The sequence below is a fragment of the Vulpes lagopus genome, chromosome 16 (genome assembly GCF_018345385.1).
Source record: "Vulpes lagopus strain Blue_001 chromosome 16, ASM1834538v1, whole genome shotgun sequence".
Lineage (NCBI taxonomy): Eukaryota > Metazoa > Chordata > Mammalia > Carnivora > Canidae > Vulpes > Vulpes lagopus.
The window spans coordinates 3,604,259-3,620,069 of record NC_054839.1 but is presented as its reverse complement, the minus strand read 5'-3'; the positions used below and the strand labels follow the sequence as shown (position 1 = coordinate 3,620,069).

General features: G+C 44.7%; 1 protein-coding gene across 1 annotated transcript; it reads right to left on the bottom strand.

Moving 5' to 3' along the window:
• Positions 1-15,170: 15,170 nt before the first annotated feature.
• LOC121477178 (EKC/KEOPS complex subunit TP53RK-like) lies at positions 15,171-15,611 on the bottom strand (the record flags this gene model as incomplete). The annotated part of the gene is made up of 1 exon (XM_041731404.1): positions 15,171-15,611. A coding segment is annotated over one exon (441 nt), but the record flags the coding sequence as incomplete, so codon positions are not given.
• Between the last annotated feature and the right edge of the window lie 200 nt (positions 15,612-15,811).

Below are 15,811 nucleotides of genomic sequence, written 5' to 3'. Positions count from 1 at the left end.
GTGCCCAAGATTGCGAATCCGAGAAGCCACCGAGGAGCCGACACCGATGCAAGCGCACGGGGTTTATTTACACGCTCGAGCTTGGGTCCAAGTGTACCCAACACAGAGGAGCAGGGACTTGGACCCCAAGGTGGGTTACAGCTGGGTTTTTTATAGGCTGGTCTAGGAGATTTTCAGAAGGGGTGGAGGAATTTCTCAAGTTCTGTTTACATTGTGATATGGGGCTTAAGGGCTTTGAGCTCTGTTCTCATTCTAATAGGGGACTTTCTACCACTGGCGTGGGCTCTGTTGTCTTTCTGATACGGGATTCTCTGCCTAGGGCAATTCTGAGCTCTGTTGTCTTTCTGATATGGGATTCATTCTGCAGTTTTTCCTATAAAGTTCAGCTCTTATTCCCAAGGGCCTAAGATGGCTGTACTTGTGCTAGTGCTAAACTTGAGGTGGAATGGCCTTGATTTTTCTCATGAACAAAGTGACCATGACACCAAGGATGGAGGTATGAATGGACTCAACTATATGGACTTTCATTCACTGGGATTAATCTGACTTTAGGCACTGCTGAGTGCCCACTCTGCCCATAGACCAATCCTGAGTCCCTAGTACCTGAGGGAACCATTTCCTGAGGAATAAGACATGCATTTTCTGGAAAGTTGATTAAAATAAGACTCTCTCTTCATGGAAGGGAAGTCACTTTGTTCTCATTGCCTGTAATGCTTTACCAAAAACACTGTCTAGGATCTTACTTAAAATGCATTTTCCATTATCATGGTATGTCACTCAGCACTGCTTCTGATTAGGAAGCTCATTTTATCACAAAGTGCAGGGATTTTCTCTTGTTTATGGAATTCACTTGTCTTATCATGTACCTCGTCACCTTGAAGCAGCTGACCTGATAAGACAGGTCAATAGCTTGTGGAAGAGTTTGTTTTGGTGCACTGTGTGGCCAGTCACAATGTGCTGGGCTCGTGTCTTATAGAATGTGGCATATGCTCTCTTAAGTCAGCAAGGAAGATGTGGTAATACCAGGACTCAGGGACTCAAGGGAGAGTTGGTGCCCTATTGTTCTTTCTCTTACTAATACTTAACTTATAATATTTTACCTTTTGTCTTTGCAATTTTGGACTGTGATGATTTATAGGTTTTAGTTCCCAGAGGAATGCCTCCACTGGGCATTTTTGGACCAGTGGTTCATAAACAGATGGCAAGACTACCTCTGGCCACTTTCACTTCTCATGCCAGTGAATCAGTAGTCAAAGGAGGGGGTTACTGTACTGGCTCCAGTGATTGATCCTGATGATTAAGGGGAATTGAATTGTTTCTACAAAGGGGGTCAAGGAAGAGTGTTTCTGGGATATTTCTTACTTTTCTCATTTCCTGTGACAGAAGTTAATGAAATTTTTAATGTCTAATACAGGTAGGATTGCTAGTGTCCTGAACCCTGCAGGAATGTTGTTCAGTGCATCCCAACAGGAGATGATGAGCTGAGGGTCTTACTGAGAACTGGATACTGGAACTCAGGCTTAGGATTCCAGCACAGTTGGGTCCTGGGCCTCAAGAGCTCCTCTTATGCAGCCCCTCCCTGCATAAGGTGATGGGACACGTGGTGTGTGCCCCTCAGGGGGAAACTCAGCATCTGTTTAGGATCTGCCTGAGGAGTCATGAAAGATGTGTTTGGGATGATCCTCCTATCAGGAGATGACAAGACTGATGTTTCTAGAATCAGAAATAACCACATATGCATCTCGTCCCTGGATCTCAGCTTGCCTGCCAATCCTGTGGATTCTGGACTGGAACCTCCAGAACTGTATGAGCCAATCCCTTAAATTAATTCCTTCCCCTCATTCTTCCTCACTACATCAAGTGGCTATTTTGTTATTCTTTAAGTTTATAATGAATAATAATGGTTGGGATGCTTCTTGAGTAGTAAGAGAGCATACTGATAAATGGTAATTGCTTGATAGTTATGGTGAACAGGTGGTCTCTGTAGAATGTGAAAACCTTTGGCTAATTCAGGACAAAATTAAGTAAATTAGAGAAAATAATGAATCAAATCATCTATTTAGAGTCATGTAGAATCAAGAGGTTATCCTAATAAAGAAATTTTTCATTTAGTGCTTTCTCTTTTTTCTACCTAGACACAGCCAGCGTCCTTACGTGTTCTTCACATCTATCACTGAGAATGGCATTTCACAGGATGACACAGAGCCAATCAAGATGGTCAAAATAAGCTATCCTGGTACTTTTCCGCTAATGGTTAATAAAAGGGAATAAAAAACCAAAAATCTTTTCTATTTGGTAGAAGCCAGTGTTCTGAAAACAGGATGGAAAATAAAAGGCATGAACATATTTCATGTCAGAACACCATGGTTTGTCTGGAAAGAAGTGCTGAAAACCTGTTTGCTGTCATGTAGGCTTAGTCCAGTGGACTGGCATGTTCCTAGAAGCACTTTATTCCTCACCAGAAAGGAGGGTGGAGTGGAGAGAAGCGTTCATCCATTCATCAGGTTCTATTTCCATGGATGAGGGGGCTATTCACAAAATGAGATGTGCTATGGCTGAAGAGGGAGGGATGTCAGAATAGATCTTAATAGATCTCAAACTACCCCTGACACCCCTGCAGGACTCTGGTTATTACCCCTGGAAATAGTTGCATGTGAGTTCTAGGGCAATGCATGACAATGAGTTTCTTAGTGATGTCTCATCCTTTGGTGGTGTTGAAATAGAAAAAAATTATTATAGAGAACGAACTGAGGGTGGCTGGAGGAGGGGTGGGTGGGGAATGGGCTAGGTGATGGGTGAGCATGAAGGAGGGCACTTGGGATGAGCCCTGGGTGTTACATGTAAGTGATGAATCACTCAATTTTACTCCCGAAACCACTATTAACCTGTATGTTAACTCACCAGAATTTAAATAAAAATTTGGGGAGAGGATGCCTGGGTGGCTCAGTGGTTGAGCATCTGCCTTTGGCTCAGGTCGTGATCCTGGGGTCCTGGAATCGAGTCCCACATCAGGCTCCCAGTGGGGAGCCTACTTTTCCCTCTGCTTATGTCTCTGCCTCCCTCTGTGTGTCTCTCATGAATAAATAAATAAAATATTTTAAAAAAACAGGGAAGAAAAGAAAAAACTAAATTGGAAATATTTACAAATTAAAGGAAATTGTGTGTACCTAGCCATTTGTAATTTGTTGATTTATGTGTGTGTGTGTGTGTGTGTGTGTGAGAGAGAGAGAGAGAGAGAGAGAGAGGGAGAGAGAAGGAGGGAGAGAGAGGTTAAAATTGGGGTATGTCTGTGCTGCATATTGTTAGTAAAAGGTAGAGAAGTCAAGTTTCTATATATTTTGAAACCATTATCTCTTTAAATAATAGAGCAAAAAGTGGTTGCCGGGTGGAAGCTGGTTCCAGTCTATACAGATAGCTGCAGTGACCTAAATTATCAGCCCACAAACGATCAAACCCCCACTGAGCATGGTGCAAGGAAAGCTTAGTTTCTGCCACTCTGCTTGCATGAGCGAGTCAGTCCAGGGGAACACAGCATTTAGCAGTCGGCCACCTGCAGAACAGCCTCTGGAAAAGCGCACAGCCCTGTGTTCTCCCATCAGCCGCCTGGTGCCTGCTTCTTTGGGCTGTGCTTCTGCATCACTAAACGTAACTTTATTTTATTTTTTTAAAAGATTTTATTCATTTATTCATCAGAGACACACACAAAGAGAGAGGCAGAGACACAGGCAGAGGGAGAAGCAGGCTCCATGCAGGGAGCCCAATGTGGGACTCGATCCCAGGTCTTCAGGACCAGGCCCTGGGTTGAAGGCAGTGCTAAACCGTTGAACCACCTGGGCTGCCCTAAACGTAATTTTAAATAGTAACATATTCAAGTGAGGAAGGGTGGCATAGTCTCAACCTCACCTCCAGTTAACCCGCTGGAAATCTCAGTAAAGAGATCACTTCTCTTCCTATCAGAGAATTGATGGCTGGTTGTGGTGCTGCACACAAATGAAAGTCACCCTCTCCCTAACGGTTGTATCCTTATTTCCAAACGGTAGCAGAAGCTTGAACAGTGACTCCCCTCCCCAAATAACCCAAAACGGTTCCATACAGTTCAACTATTCAGAGACAAGAACTCAAAACAATTTTTGTTGTCCACTTTGGTCGAGGACAAAAGAATGGATTTCTTCTCCTTTCTCCAAACCCCAACACCAATCATCGTTTGGCGGTATTTTTTAGAAGGTCTTCAGTTCAGCTGTATTTATTTCTGTTTTCTAGGAATTTGGTTTTGACGAGCAAGTCCTCTTAGAGCATCACAAAGCTGCGTCTTGAATTTCATAAGCATTAATTTTGTTTCTCTAATGAATTGGTCAAATGGAAGCTGATAATTAGCTGGATGTCTCCACCTTGAGTGGGAAACACTGAAGAGTGTTTGGGCTTCTTTGTCTCATTTGTGGGATCTGGGGGCTCAGAATAGCACAGCCTCACGGAGCCTGCCCCCCATATGTGAATCCGCAGTACACAGCAGGGCCCTTCATCCTTCATAGTAGAATCTTCCTCCAGTGTAAAAGCTTTGTCTTATGGGATTATCTCAGGATAAAATGAAAATAGACATATGCCCCTGCAAATTAGACTGGGATCAGGAGTGTATTAAGATAATTGTACTTTCACCAACCTGCTCTGAGTGGTTCCCGCTATGGCATGGCTGAGTAGATCATCATTTCCATTTGGGCTACAGTCTGAAAGTGCCCATTACAGATCCCTAAAGTGAGTTAGACACAATGACTTCAGAGAAAATAATATGCCGCTGATGGTCACGAACAAGACTAGTCTTATGGGCTATTATTTTTGAGAACTGCTTGGGGTGAGTCTCCACCATTCCAGCCTTCAGGGAGAACATTAACTTCCCGCACCCAGGACTGTATTTTGCACTTCAGAACCCTGGCAGAAATCGGCTTATACCATTCATTAAGAATTCTCCATTTATTTGTAAATTGGTGAGAAATACTCAACACCCTTGCGGAAAGAAACCACCGAAATAATGTGGCTTGAACGTTAACTATCTATGTGCTCCTGCAAATTCAGAAATAGAGTAGGATGGTGTGGGTTCTACATGTTTAAAATGAAGCAATTTGGGAATTCCTGGGTGGCTCAGTGGTTGAGCATCTGTCTTGGCCCAGGGCGTCCCAGGGTCCTGGGATCAAGTGCCCCATCGGGCTCCCCACAGGAAGATTGCTTCTCCCTCTGCCTGTGTCTCTGCCTCTTTCTCTGCATCTCTCATGAATAAATACATTTTTAAAAAATCTTAAAAAAATAAAAGGAAGCAATACTGTCTGCTTCACAGCAGAGGGTCACTTTGGTCCATCCTTCTCCCCATTGTCTATAATAAGCCGTTTTGAATGCAAAAGGGAAAAGATAAGCATTTCTTCTTCCCACCATCATTATCTCAGAAGGAAACATGCCTGTCCTGACAAGCAGAGGTACTAGTGTCAGGGATAGGTAACTACAAAACCCTCCCAAAGGTGAGGCCTGCAGGTGGGAACACCTTTCTCACCGCTATGGAGCATCAGGTCACCATAAAGGTCCTAGGAAAAGCCCCTGGTTGTGCTTCCCTGGACCTGGATTCCAAACCTACCCCTGCTGTGCAACCTAAGGCGGCACACTTGCCCTTCTGAGGCTCGGGTTCTTGCCTAATCTGTAAAATGAAGACTAATACTCCTGTCTTAATGTGTTTTGAAGGTTCAATGACCATGTAAAGCTCTTAATTTGATGCCACGCCCTAGGAGCCACTCAAGAAGGGATTCCATCCACCTGTACATTTGGAGGAAACCCCACATAAAATATACAGGTTTTATCCTTGATGCATTGCCATAAAAACACCGAATTCTCCCTTCCAAACAAGTTCATCAGAGAACCAGCTGCAGTAAGTGAAGCAGCCTCACACAAAGAAGCTACAGAAGAATATTCCCCAGCACAAGAAGGGTTTTCAGCACGTATCAGAAAACATGAAAGGCACCAGGTCGAGGCAGAGGCTAATCTGGAATCTGACAATTCACTGGAACTCTTACAGACCTTTGAAATCAAGGTCATGTGTCTCCTTAAGGCCTCTCTGTGTGTCTCTCATGTGACATGCTCTTGAAGAAAAATTTGCTGTGGAAACGAAGAAATCAGAGCTCAAGCTGTATGCTCCCTTGTGGACGTTAAATAGTTTTAAAACTAAAGAGCTCCAGGTTGTAATCAACTTTTCAGAGTAGCAGATATCAAAGGCTTTGTCAAAAAGGCAGAAATCCATACCAAAAGGAGAGATGAGAGCAGAGGTGTGGACAGTGCAGGAGACCTTTCTAAGACACAGCGTTGTTGGGACATGCTTGGCTCTGCAGCAGCAGCGGCCCGGACTCTGAGCTGGCCTCTGCCTCTGCTTGTCCATCGCAGCCGGGCGGTGGGGGGAGGGGGCTCTCTGCTCCTGCCAGCCCTGTCCTCACTCTGCAGCTGAGGCTAAGAGCAGGAACACACTGGCACTTGTGACCAGGGGAAAGGTGCGTCCTTCTGGGTGTTTCGTAACAGTGCTGGATGCTTGGCCCTTCAAGGACGAGGACACGGAGCTCATAACTCGCTGGCCAAGGATGCCATGTGGCCCTGACTCCATGACAGGGACCCTTCCAGGCGCCCAGAAGTGTGGGGCAGGGGAGATAAGGCAAACAGCTCAAGTGAGGCTGCAGCCCCTTACCTGAGCATATTTATGCTGACTTCAAAGCCAGGGCCATAAGCAGGTGCACGGACAGGTCCTGGGCGTCATGGGAAAGAAAGACCCACAGGTACTAAGATTGCGGACTCGTGACTTCTCTTTTCTGAAGATGGTGCCAGCTGAGCAGCATTGAGAGAGCCAAAATGACCCTGGTGCCTTGGAGCCATCACAGACGCGTTGGTTTTGGACATACGTCATAACAGCAAAACAGAGCTGATGATGGTTTAATTAGAGCAATCACTGGGTGTGGCTCAAACCGCTCCGAGCACTGTCACTGGGCATGTTCCAGAGTTATTCAGAAACCGAAGGCAGGGCAGTGAAACTAAGGACTGCCTGCCAGAAACTTCCAGAAAGTATCCCCACAAGAGACTGTAACACCAGCCTGTTCCTACCAGCCAGGCTATTTCACCATTGACCAGCGATGGAAATGCAGTCATTTCAGTGAGGAGGTCTGCGATGTCCTAGGTTGCAATATTGTGACACCGAACTGTCATGCATATCAGTGAAAACTGTTTCTGTGTAATATGTTAAGATGTACATTTTTGAGTAAATATGCCCTAATGCAGAAATTCTCAGGGTGTGGTCCCCAGGCATCAGCATCAGAGCTACTTAGACACTTGATGGAAAGGCAAATTGCCAGGCCCAACCCAGGCCTACTGAACCAGAAACGAGAGGGCAACCCAAGCAACCCGTGTTTGCCCTATAGATGATTCTGGCACTCACACAGTGTGAGAACCACTGCCCTAGAACCACATTATTTCAGGATTAACAGAGATTTTAAGAGTTTATCTCATATAGTAGTTCTAAATCCTGGGTGAAATTAGAAATATCTGGAGAGCTTATTAAAAAGATACACACGTCCTGGTCTCACTCCCGGAGACTCCAATTCAATTTGCTTGGGACAGGACTCTGGCATCGTGTCCTGAAAAAACCTCCCCAGGTGTCTGCATGGTGCGGCCAAGTCCAAAAATTACTGAAGCCCACCCCTCCTACTGATGCTCTGGAGGAGGAGGCAAGAGAGGCTGAGAGGCCCACGCCACAGCCCGTCAGCCCCCACGCGAGCACAGCGAGCCTCACGCAGCATTGAGGAAAATGTGTGCCGTCTTATCGTATAAAATCAAATTGTCAGTGCATAGTTTCAAGACTCATCATCTGTTTTGGCCTGGATGAGTCATAAGCACACATCTCTGTTATTCTTCCAACTGTTCATTAACAATCCCTTTGCTTTCACAACCATCCTCGATTTTCGTTCATATCCAAAATTGTTTGTCTCGTAAGATGACAAATTGTTGACGTTGTCATGATGTAAGCAACGGACAAGGAGGTCACCATTTCCACATTTGGTTTCATCAGGAGTCTTTCCTGTTGGTGTCACACGCGTCAATAATCATGGCATCAATATTATGTTTCAAGGACAGTGTTTGTGGTCTTTGAAAAGCAAAGAGTGGATCTAGTTCAGAACCAGATGATTCAACCAGAAGTGTGATGTTCTTACATTTTCTGAGTCAATTTAATTTTACAAGAAGACTGTATCACGTTTTTCTTTGATCCAAATCTCGGTGGCAGCAGGGAAAGGCTGTGGGGACCTCTGCACCCCCAGCACCTGCACCTGCACCTCCTTGTCCTGCCCCCTTCCCTGGGGTTCCCAGCCAGGTGGTCCTAGTGCCGGCAGCTAGAATGACTGGTGCCATTTAGCTGCTCCCCCCCCCCGCCCCCTCCCCCACACACATGCTGGACAAGGCTCTGCAGAAGGCAGATGGGAAATGAAGGCAATATTTTTCATCCACTCTGCTGATTTTTCCACCTCCAGACAAAGCCAGAATTTTCCAGACTCTCCCTCATCCGCTGCAGCCCCTTCCCCCCTGTGCTCCCCGTCCACCCCCCCACCCCCCCACCCCCCCCACCCCCCCCCACCCCCACCCCCCCCCCCCCGGCCATGTACCCTTTTCACATGATAGCTGTGAAGAAGACAGAACTGACTCAAGGCCTCAGGACATGAAAGCATAACATGGACAGGATTGTTTGATGACGTTTGCAACCAATATTTGCAAACTGGGGCTGCACTGTGGGCTGTGCTGTGGTGCATGCTTCTCCCCACAGTCCAGTCTGTGCTGGGGAATCAGGGTTCCTCACAGAGGACATTGGTTAGTGGTGGCTGGCCTTGCAACCTGATCCCTTCCCGATTGTCACCTTGGGAAACAGGCTGGAGGTTACTATAGCAACGCGACCCAAAGCCCCACCACTGCCACTGCCACTGACTTGTAGGCTGGCTGGGAACCATCATTGTTTCCATACTGGCTTTCAAGGTTTGGAACAGGACTCTAAATGACAGATCAAAATATAAGAATCAGTGTTTCAGAAGGGCCTGGAACTCGATGTTCTGTTTCCAGACACGACTCTGAGGCCTCCAGTGTAAATTGGCTCTGTACAAGGGGTGCACAGGCCTCTTTCCACAGCAGTTAAAATCTGAAGAACAGGTGCTTGACGTCAGCCTCCGAAACCTCTTGGAAACACAGGCTAGAGGAACTTGGGGGGCACAGCGGAGGGCTGGTCAGGCCAAAGGGTGCCCGTGCTGTGCCAGGATCCTGTTGAGGACAGCTGGTGGGGTGACAGGCCTGTCTGTAGGTCAAAATGGCCTGGATATCCCTCCCACTCTGGCCACGGAGCCTCACTATTCTAAGGGAATGCCTGCAGCGGATCTTCTGTTCTTCTGTCTTCATGAACAACCCTGCTCCTCCTTCTCTTGTTCTCCACTCACTAATACTTTATTTATTTTCTTCAAGACTGTTACCAGAATCTTCAGCTGCAGGCTTTCACTTCTGCACCTCCCATCTCTAGGCCATCCTCACAGGGTCCCTGGTCCATGGGGTGGGGAGGAGAGCAGGGAGGAGGGCAGGCCCCACTCGGGCATGGCCAGGCCAAGGCCTTGCTCTGCACCTGCCAGCATCTGAGCTAATTCCTCCAGAGTCCCTTTCCTTGGTGGGAACAACACCTGCCTTGCAGAGCTTGTCAGGAATAAGTCAGATAATGAGTATCAGGTGTGTGGCCTGAGTAGGGACTAAGGGCGGAGCTGTTCCCACAGTCAAGCCTGTAAGAGGCCAACAAAGATGACTGGCCACTAGAGTGTCACTCTTAGGCTTGGGCAAGGGATGTCCCGGTCACGGGCCTAATGCATAACATGCTCTCTCCTGGTTCTTCCTCACCCCTTTTCCTTCTAAAGGGATGAGATGCCTAATGGGCCAAGGGGACATGGCCCCCTGGAGCCACACTTCCTTGGGTATTCTGCACACTGTAGTCCAGGGGATGCAACGTTCTGAGGAAATGGCCTTGAGTTCATTTCCAAGGACTGTGAGCACACCCACGTCCATCTTCCTGAAGGGTTCCACAGCCCTGGGTGACCGACAGGGGGCTGTTTGTGGGTGGAAACTGGATGGGTGCAAACCCCAGGGTGGTGAGGAGGTTGTGGGCTGTTCCCTCCTTCTCCCGGTTCTGGCTCTGAAACAGGGGTCTGAGAATTCTGAATGCCAACCTGGCCATTCCGGATGTTATCTCAATGTGTGTGTCAAAGTAGGCACACAGAATCTATCTTATATAAATGTTTGCTGGCTTGATCTATGACGTATATTTATACAAATGGTGTGAAGGCGTCGTTTGCATGTTGAGTTGGCTCCCACTGACATCTGTGGCCACTTCACACACACAGAGTATGCATCATATGTGTGCACACCATGTCCATTAACACCGAGACCATCCTAGGCAGCAATCACTTTGTGTCTTTTTTCTAAAGGGTTTTTAAAAACCTGTACAGCGATTGGTCAGGTCCAACACCTTGCAATGCATGCGTTAAAAATCCAGTAAGAACATTGGTAAAGGGGCCAGGAAAGAGGGGGAAAGAGCTAAAATTCATTGCTGGGAAAAACTTTATTCCAGTTTCCTTCTTTCCTTCTTTCTAATCAGCTTTCTAGAATTTGTAATCCCCGAGAAAACATGACAGCTAGACACAGAACTAAATATCTATGGTTTAACGAGAACATCAAGGCAGTCTCATCTGGGGGTAGATGTTCCCTTTCATATTAGAACACATTTGAATTGTTTTTCTGCCCTGACCTTAGATTGTAGATTGTCTACGTGTGATACAGATCCACCGGGCAGAGATGAATCAAATCATGCCAGGGACGGATTTTACAGGAAGAGCAGGTGGTTGCCTAGGGCAGTGCAATATTTCCTTGAGTCTATAATGGGAGGGTCTGTAAGCTGTGAGGCGGTGGGTGCCTTTGTGGCTCTTTTTCCCCATCTTGCCTAGGGCAGCAAAGTCCCAGCACCACCCTAGGGCGTATGAGGCAGAGTATTTGAATATATTTACATACCTAATTGAAATGGGGGAGGCAGGGGAGAGAGGAGAGCATTTGTTTACTATTTCCTGTGCTTCTGATGAGTATTTAACTTTCTCTGTCCCCACTATGGCCCTGTGACTTCTCAGGGCCAGGAGAGATGGTGCCAGAGCCAGGCTTTTATATAGGTGACATGAAGGTCACATCAGGAGTGTGCCAAGCCAGGGAGACCAGAGGGACAGCTGGTACTCCAGCCTGCTCCCTTTTTCTTCTGTGCCCCTCTCTGGAGAATGTGTACATGGTCCTAACAATACGGTCGACTTCCTGAAGCAGGTCCAAATCCGCACCTGGTTCCCACAGCTGCCAACACCATCTGTGCAGGCTGTCACACTACTTCAGGTTGTCTGATCCTGAGGGAGCCAGACCTGACTCCTTTGTAGTGCACATTCACTGTGTGATGGAAATTATTCATGTGCTCGTGTTGAACCAAAGAGCCCAGGAAATGCAACCAAACTGCAATGCAATGTGATGTGCCATACAAAGGACGGAATGATCCAGAATGGACTCTGCTCAGAAGCTGATTCTGTGATATATTGACGGTGCTACATGGGAATGGTCACTTGCAAGTCAAGTTCACCATAATGACCGCAAGCCTACGAGGGACAGGCAAACAAACTGTTCAGAGGAAGTCTGGAGGCTTGTCCATTGGCTGAGAAGTAACAAATTTTAGGAAATACTAGGAAATAGTCTCTTAAATTAGCCAAGATCCTTGGAATGGTTGCTGGAGTCAGTTGAAGGCCCAATGGAGACTCCGTGTGGGTAAGTTCACAGCTCATGCACTTTATGTCAGCAAAGGGATGCTCTGTGGCCAGTGAAGCACCTCTTCTTTTTCCACCACAGGCAGTGCAGCTATAAAAAAGAGTGGATTTTACCCCAGAAGACTATGACAAGAAGGAACAGGGGAGAAAAAGGAGGCGGCTGGAATGATCAAAGGTGCAATCCTTTCTGGATGCCTTGTATAGGAAAAGCATTCTGTAACCCCTGGGAATTACAGCTTGCAATTGAACCCTTCCCACATCAGCAGACTTTTCCTCTTTCTTTCTAAAGTAATTTTAATTTTTTCCTGATGTGTGTGATATTTGTTTGTTTAGAGTACTTCCCAATTAACAAATGTGCTCTATATGTAGAACCCGGGGGACCTGCTCTTATGCCAATATGTCCACATAACTCACTATTATTGGGAACTGAATATGTATTTCATTTTTTAAAAATATTTTTTTCTTTATTTATATTTATGATAGTCACACACACACAGAGAGAGAGAGAGAGAGGCAGAGACACAGGCAGAGGGAGAAGCAGGCTCCATGCACCGGGAGCCCGACGTGGGATTCGATCCTGGGTCTCCAGGATCACGCCCTGGGCCAAAGGCAGGCGCCAAACCACTGCGCCACCCAGGGATCCCTGAATATGTATTTCAGTGGAAGGAAAGAAACCAGCATAACCCAAATGAATAAGCTTTAGTAATGCAACATTTACAGGTGACATTTACAGTTACAGGTGACTTTTCCTGAGAAAACGCATTTAAGCCTAAAGGTTGAGGATAAAAAGGGATCTGAAAGATCATCAGGCCAGGACTGACTGGAAGACTCAGACTGAAGCCTGAGGTCTGAGGTTTCGGGGGACCCTTTGGAGTCAATTGCAAAAAGTTCTATGATGGCAGGGGAGTCTCCACACAGAGAAGGAGTGATGAGCAAACCATAGAGACCAGCAGTAGATGCTTTAAAAAACTCTGAATTTTACTGCAATAAAAAAAGGTACAAAGCCCACAATAGAAAATGGCAATTTATGTGCCATAAGATTAATACAGTGTCTTTATATCTCTGTAAAATATGCCCTTTGTGCATGGTGGTTCATAGTCATTGGTCAAGTCCAGGAGCTCTTGCAAATAGATGAAGCTCAAAGTTGGGTTTCACTTATTTCTGTGTGCATAAAAATGCAGGTTTAGTAACAGGGCAAAGAGCAAACTGTCCTATTTTGAGTGGCTTTGCCTTCATCTGAGGTTGGTCATTACTATACCCGTCTGGCACTTTTTAGTGGCATTCCTTAAGACAACTGATAAAAGGTGGGAGATGTTATCAACTGATAAGGAAACCTGGGTTTTTAGTTTTGACAGTAAAAATATCTATACGGATTTGGAGAGTAAAGGACAATATAATCAAATCCTGCCAAGAACAAACAAATCATGGTACTTGTAGCTTTGACACACCTGTTGAACTTAAGGCTATGCAAAATTGGACTTGAAGGTGAGCCAGCTCATGGGCTAGAAGCCCAGACATATTGATGCAGCCACTGGTTTCACATGCACGTCTTCTCTGTCTGTCTCTCCTTGTTTCCAATTCCAGTTGCAGTGAGTCTGTCCTTAGAATTCAAATTCATAAAAAGCCACACTCTTGACCATAGGATTTTTATCCTTCTTATTGTTTCCTTACCACTGGAAAGAGGAAAAATAAAGAAGCCAAACAATTCATGCTCTCCTATTTCTTATTTTTATGAGCCTTGGTAATTCACAAGAAATAAAGAAAACATATGCAAAATAATTTGCCAAGGTGTCAGAAGATTTTATTGCCAAAAGTCTTTCTTTCATGTGAGCCCTTACTCACAGTCAGCATCTCCATAATGACAAGCTGGCATTTGATTTTGAAGATAGGCATACCAATTGGCTGGGCTTGCTATGTGAGCTTTGTGGAGAAGATCCCATAATAAAGTCCCTGAAAACGGCTGTGAGAGGTAGCCTGCCAGGAACAGAAGGGTCTGAGGTGTCAGCTTCTATTCTAACACTATCTACTCTCTGTGTTCACCTCTGAAGGACCACCTTTATCCTTATACAGAATAAAGGAGGGAAGATAAGGATCAACCAAATCATTGCTCTCCAAAGAGTGCTCACTGGTACACAAGTTCTGGAAGTCCACTTTTGATAAAAGGATAGACTTTTGTTAAATTAGGAAATGCTATCTATTGTATTAGTGATTTTCAGTGATTCTTTCCCAATGAAAGGATTGGAAATGTTTTTAGTTAAAAATTAATTTAACTCATATTTCTTCTCAATCTCTACAGATGTGGAAAAGTCTTTGACAAAATTCAACATCCACTCATGATAAAAAATACTCAAGAAAATAAAATGTTTTCTTAATAAGAATATGCATGCCATATGCACACACCATCTATCTATACAGATCAATACATAGATAGATATGGTCTCCAATTCACCTTATTTTATTATTTTATTTTATTTTATTTCTAGTATAGTTAACACACATGCGTACAATGTAGTGATCCAACATTTCCATACATCACCTGGTGCTCATAATGAAAAGTGCACTCCTTCATCCCCCCACCATGTTATTTAATAGGAGAAATTCTATAAGTACTAGAGATATTTCCCTTAGGATTAGGAGCAAAGCAAGGATGCCAGCTATGTCTGCTACTGCTCCACATTTAGTAGATGTACTAGCCAATTCAATCATACAACATAAATCAATTAGGCATGACAATAAGTAAAAAAATAAGACTTTCTTTATTTACGGATGGCAATACAGTCTATTGTAAAACCTCAACAAAAGAATTCTGTGGTGTAATAGAATATAAACTTAACAAAACATAAATAGCTTTCACGTGCACTAAGCAGAGAAAATTCCACTTGCAATAGCAGTAGGAAATTTAATACTTAAAAATACACCTAACAAGAACTGACCGAAACCCACAGGGGGAAAATTGGAGAATATTTGAGAAAGTTTCAAAAGTCAACTTGACCAAATGGAAAATCAGTTCTGCTTTTTGGACATGATGACTCAACATCACTTGTGTTCTCTCTAGGTTGCTTTCTAAAATCAATGTCGTCTCAAAAAAAATACCAACAAGCCATGTGGTAATGTTAGACAGCTTGATAAAATTCAAAGGAAAAACTAACATGCAAATATACTCATGAGAAGTCTGCAAAACTTTTTTTTTAATATCTCAACACCTTTATTTAGGTCTAATATCATATTCAGAGCACTCCTTCAAATTCCCTTTGACATAAATGGCCTAAATCCCTGTACGCATCAAACACTCTTCTACCCAACCATGGACCTCTTTCTTTCTCTTAGGCGCACATCATCTAATTTTTTTAACACTGGCCTGGACTTTTTGGAGAAGGTGGTGTAGCTCTTCAGAAAGGCTTCAAACACAGTCTCAGTATTGGGGTGGGTACCGAGGAAGGCTTTCTCTAGCACATAGAGGTCAACTCCCTTATCTTCTGGAAGTGCTGAAATGAAACTCAGTCCAAAGTCTATGAGCACAATGTTCAGCTGTTCCACGGGGGGTTTCAGGAGCATGTTCGAGGTGGTGAGATCACCATGAATGAGGTCTTCATCATGCATTCGAGCCAAAACCTGTTCAACTCTTTTGGCTAGGCCAAGGAGACTTTGAGGAGTTTTTTCAGTCTCCATGGTAGACTGAATATAATCTTGAATAGTCACTGAGCCTTCAATTTCTTCTGTGTATAAGCAGTTGGAAGTATAGAATTAGGCCCAGGTACATATGGAAATTTACACATTTACAATGACAGTCTCTTGAACCACCGGAGAAAAAAAATAGCATTCTTAATAAATAGTGCTAGAATAGATGAGTAGCCACTTGGGAAAAGATAAAATTAGATTCATATTTCATTTTATACTTCAGAATATACTCCACTTTCATTAAGAAACGAAATGTA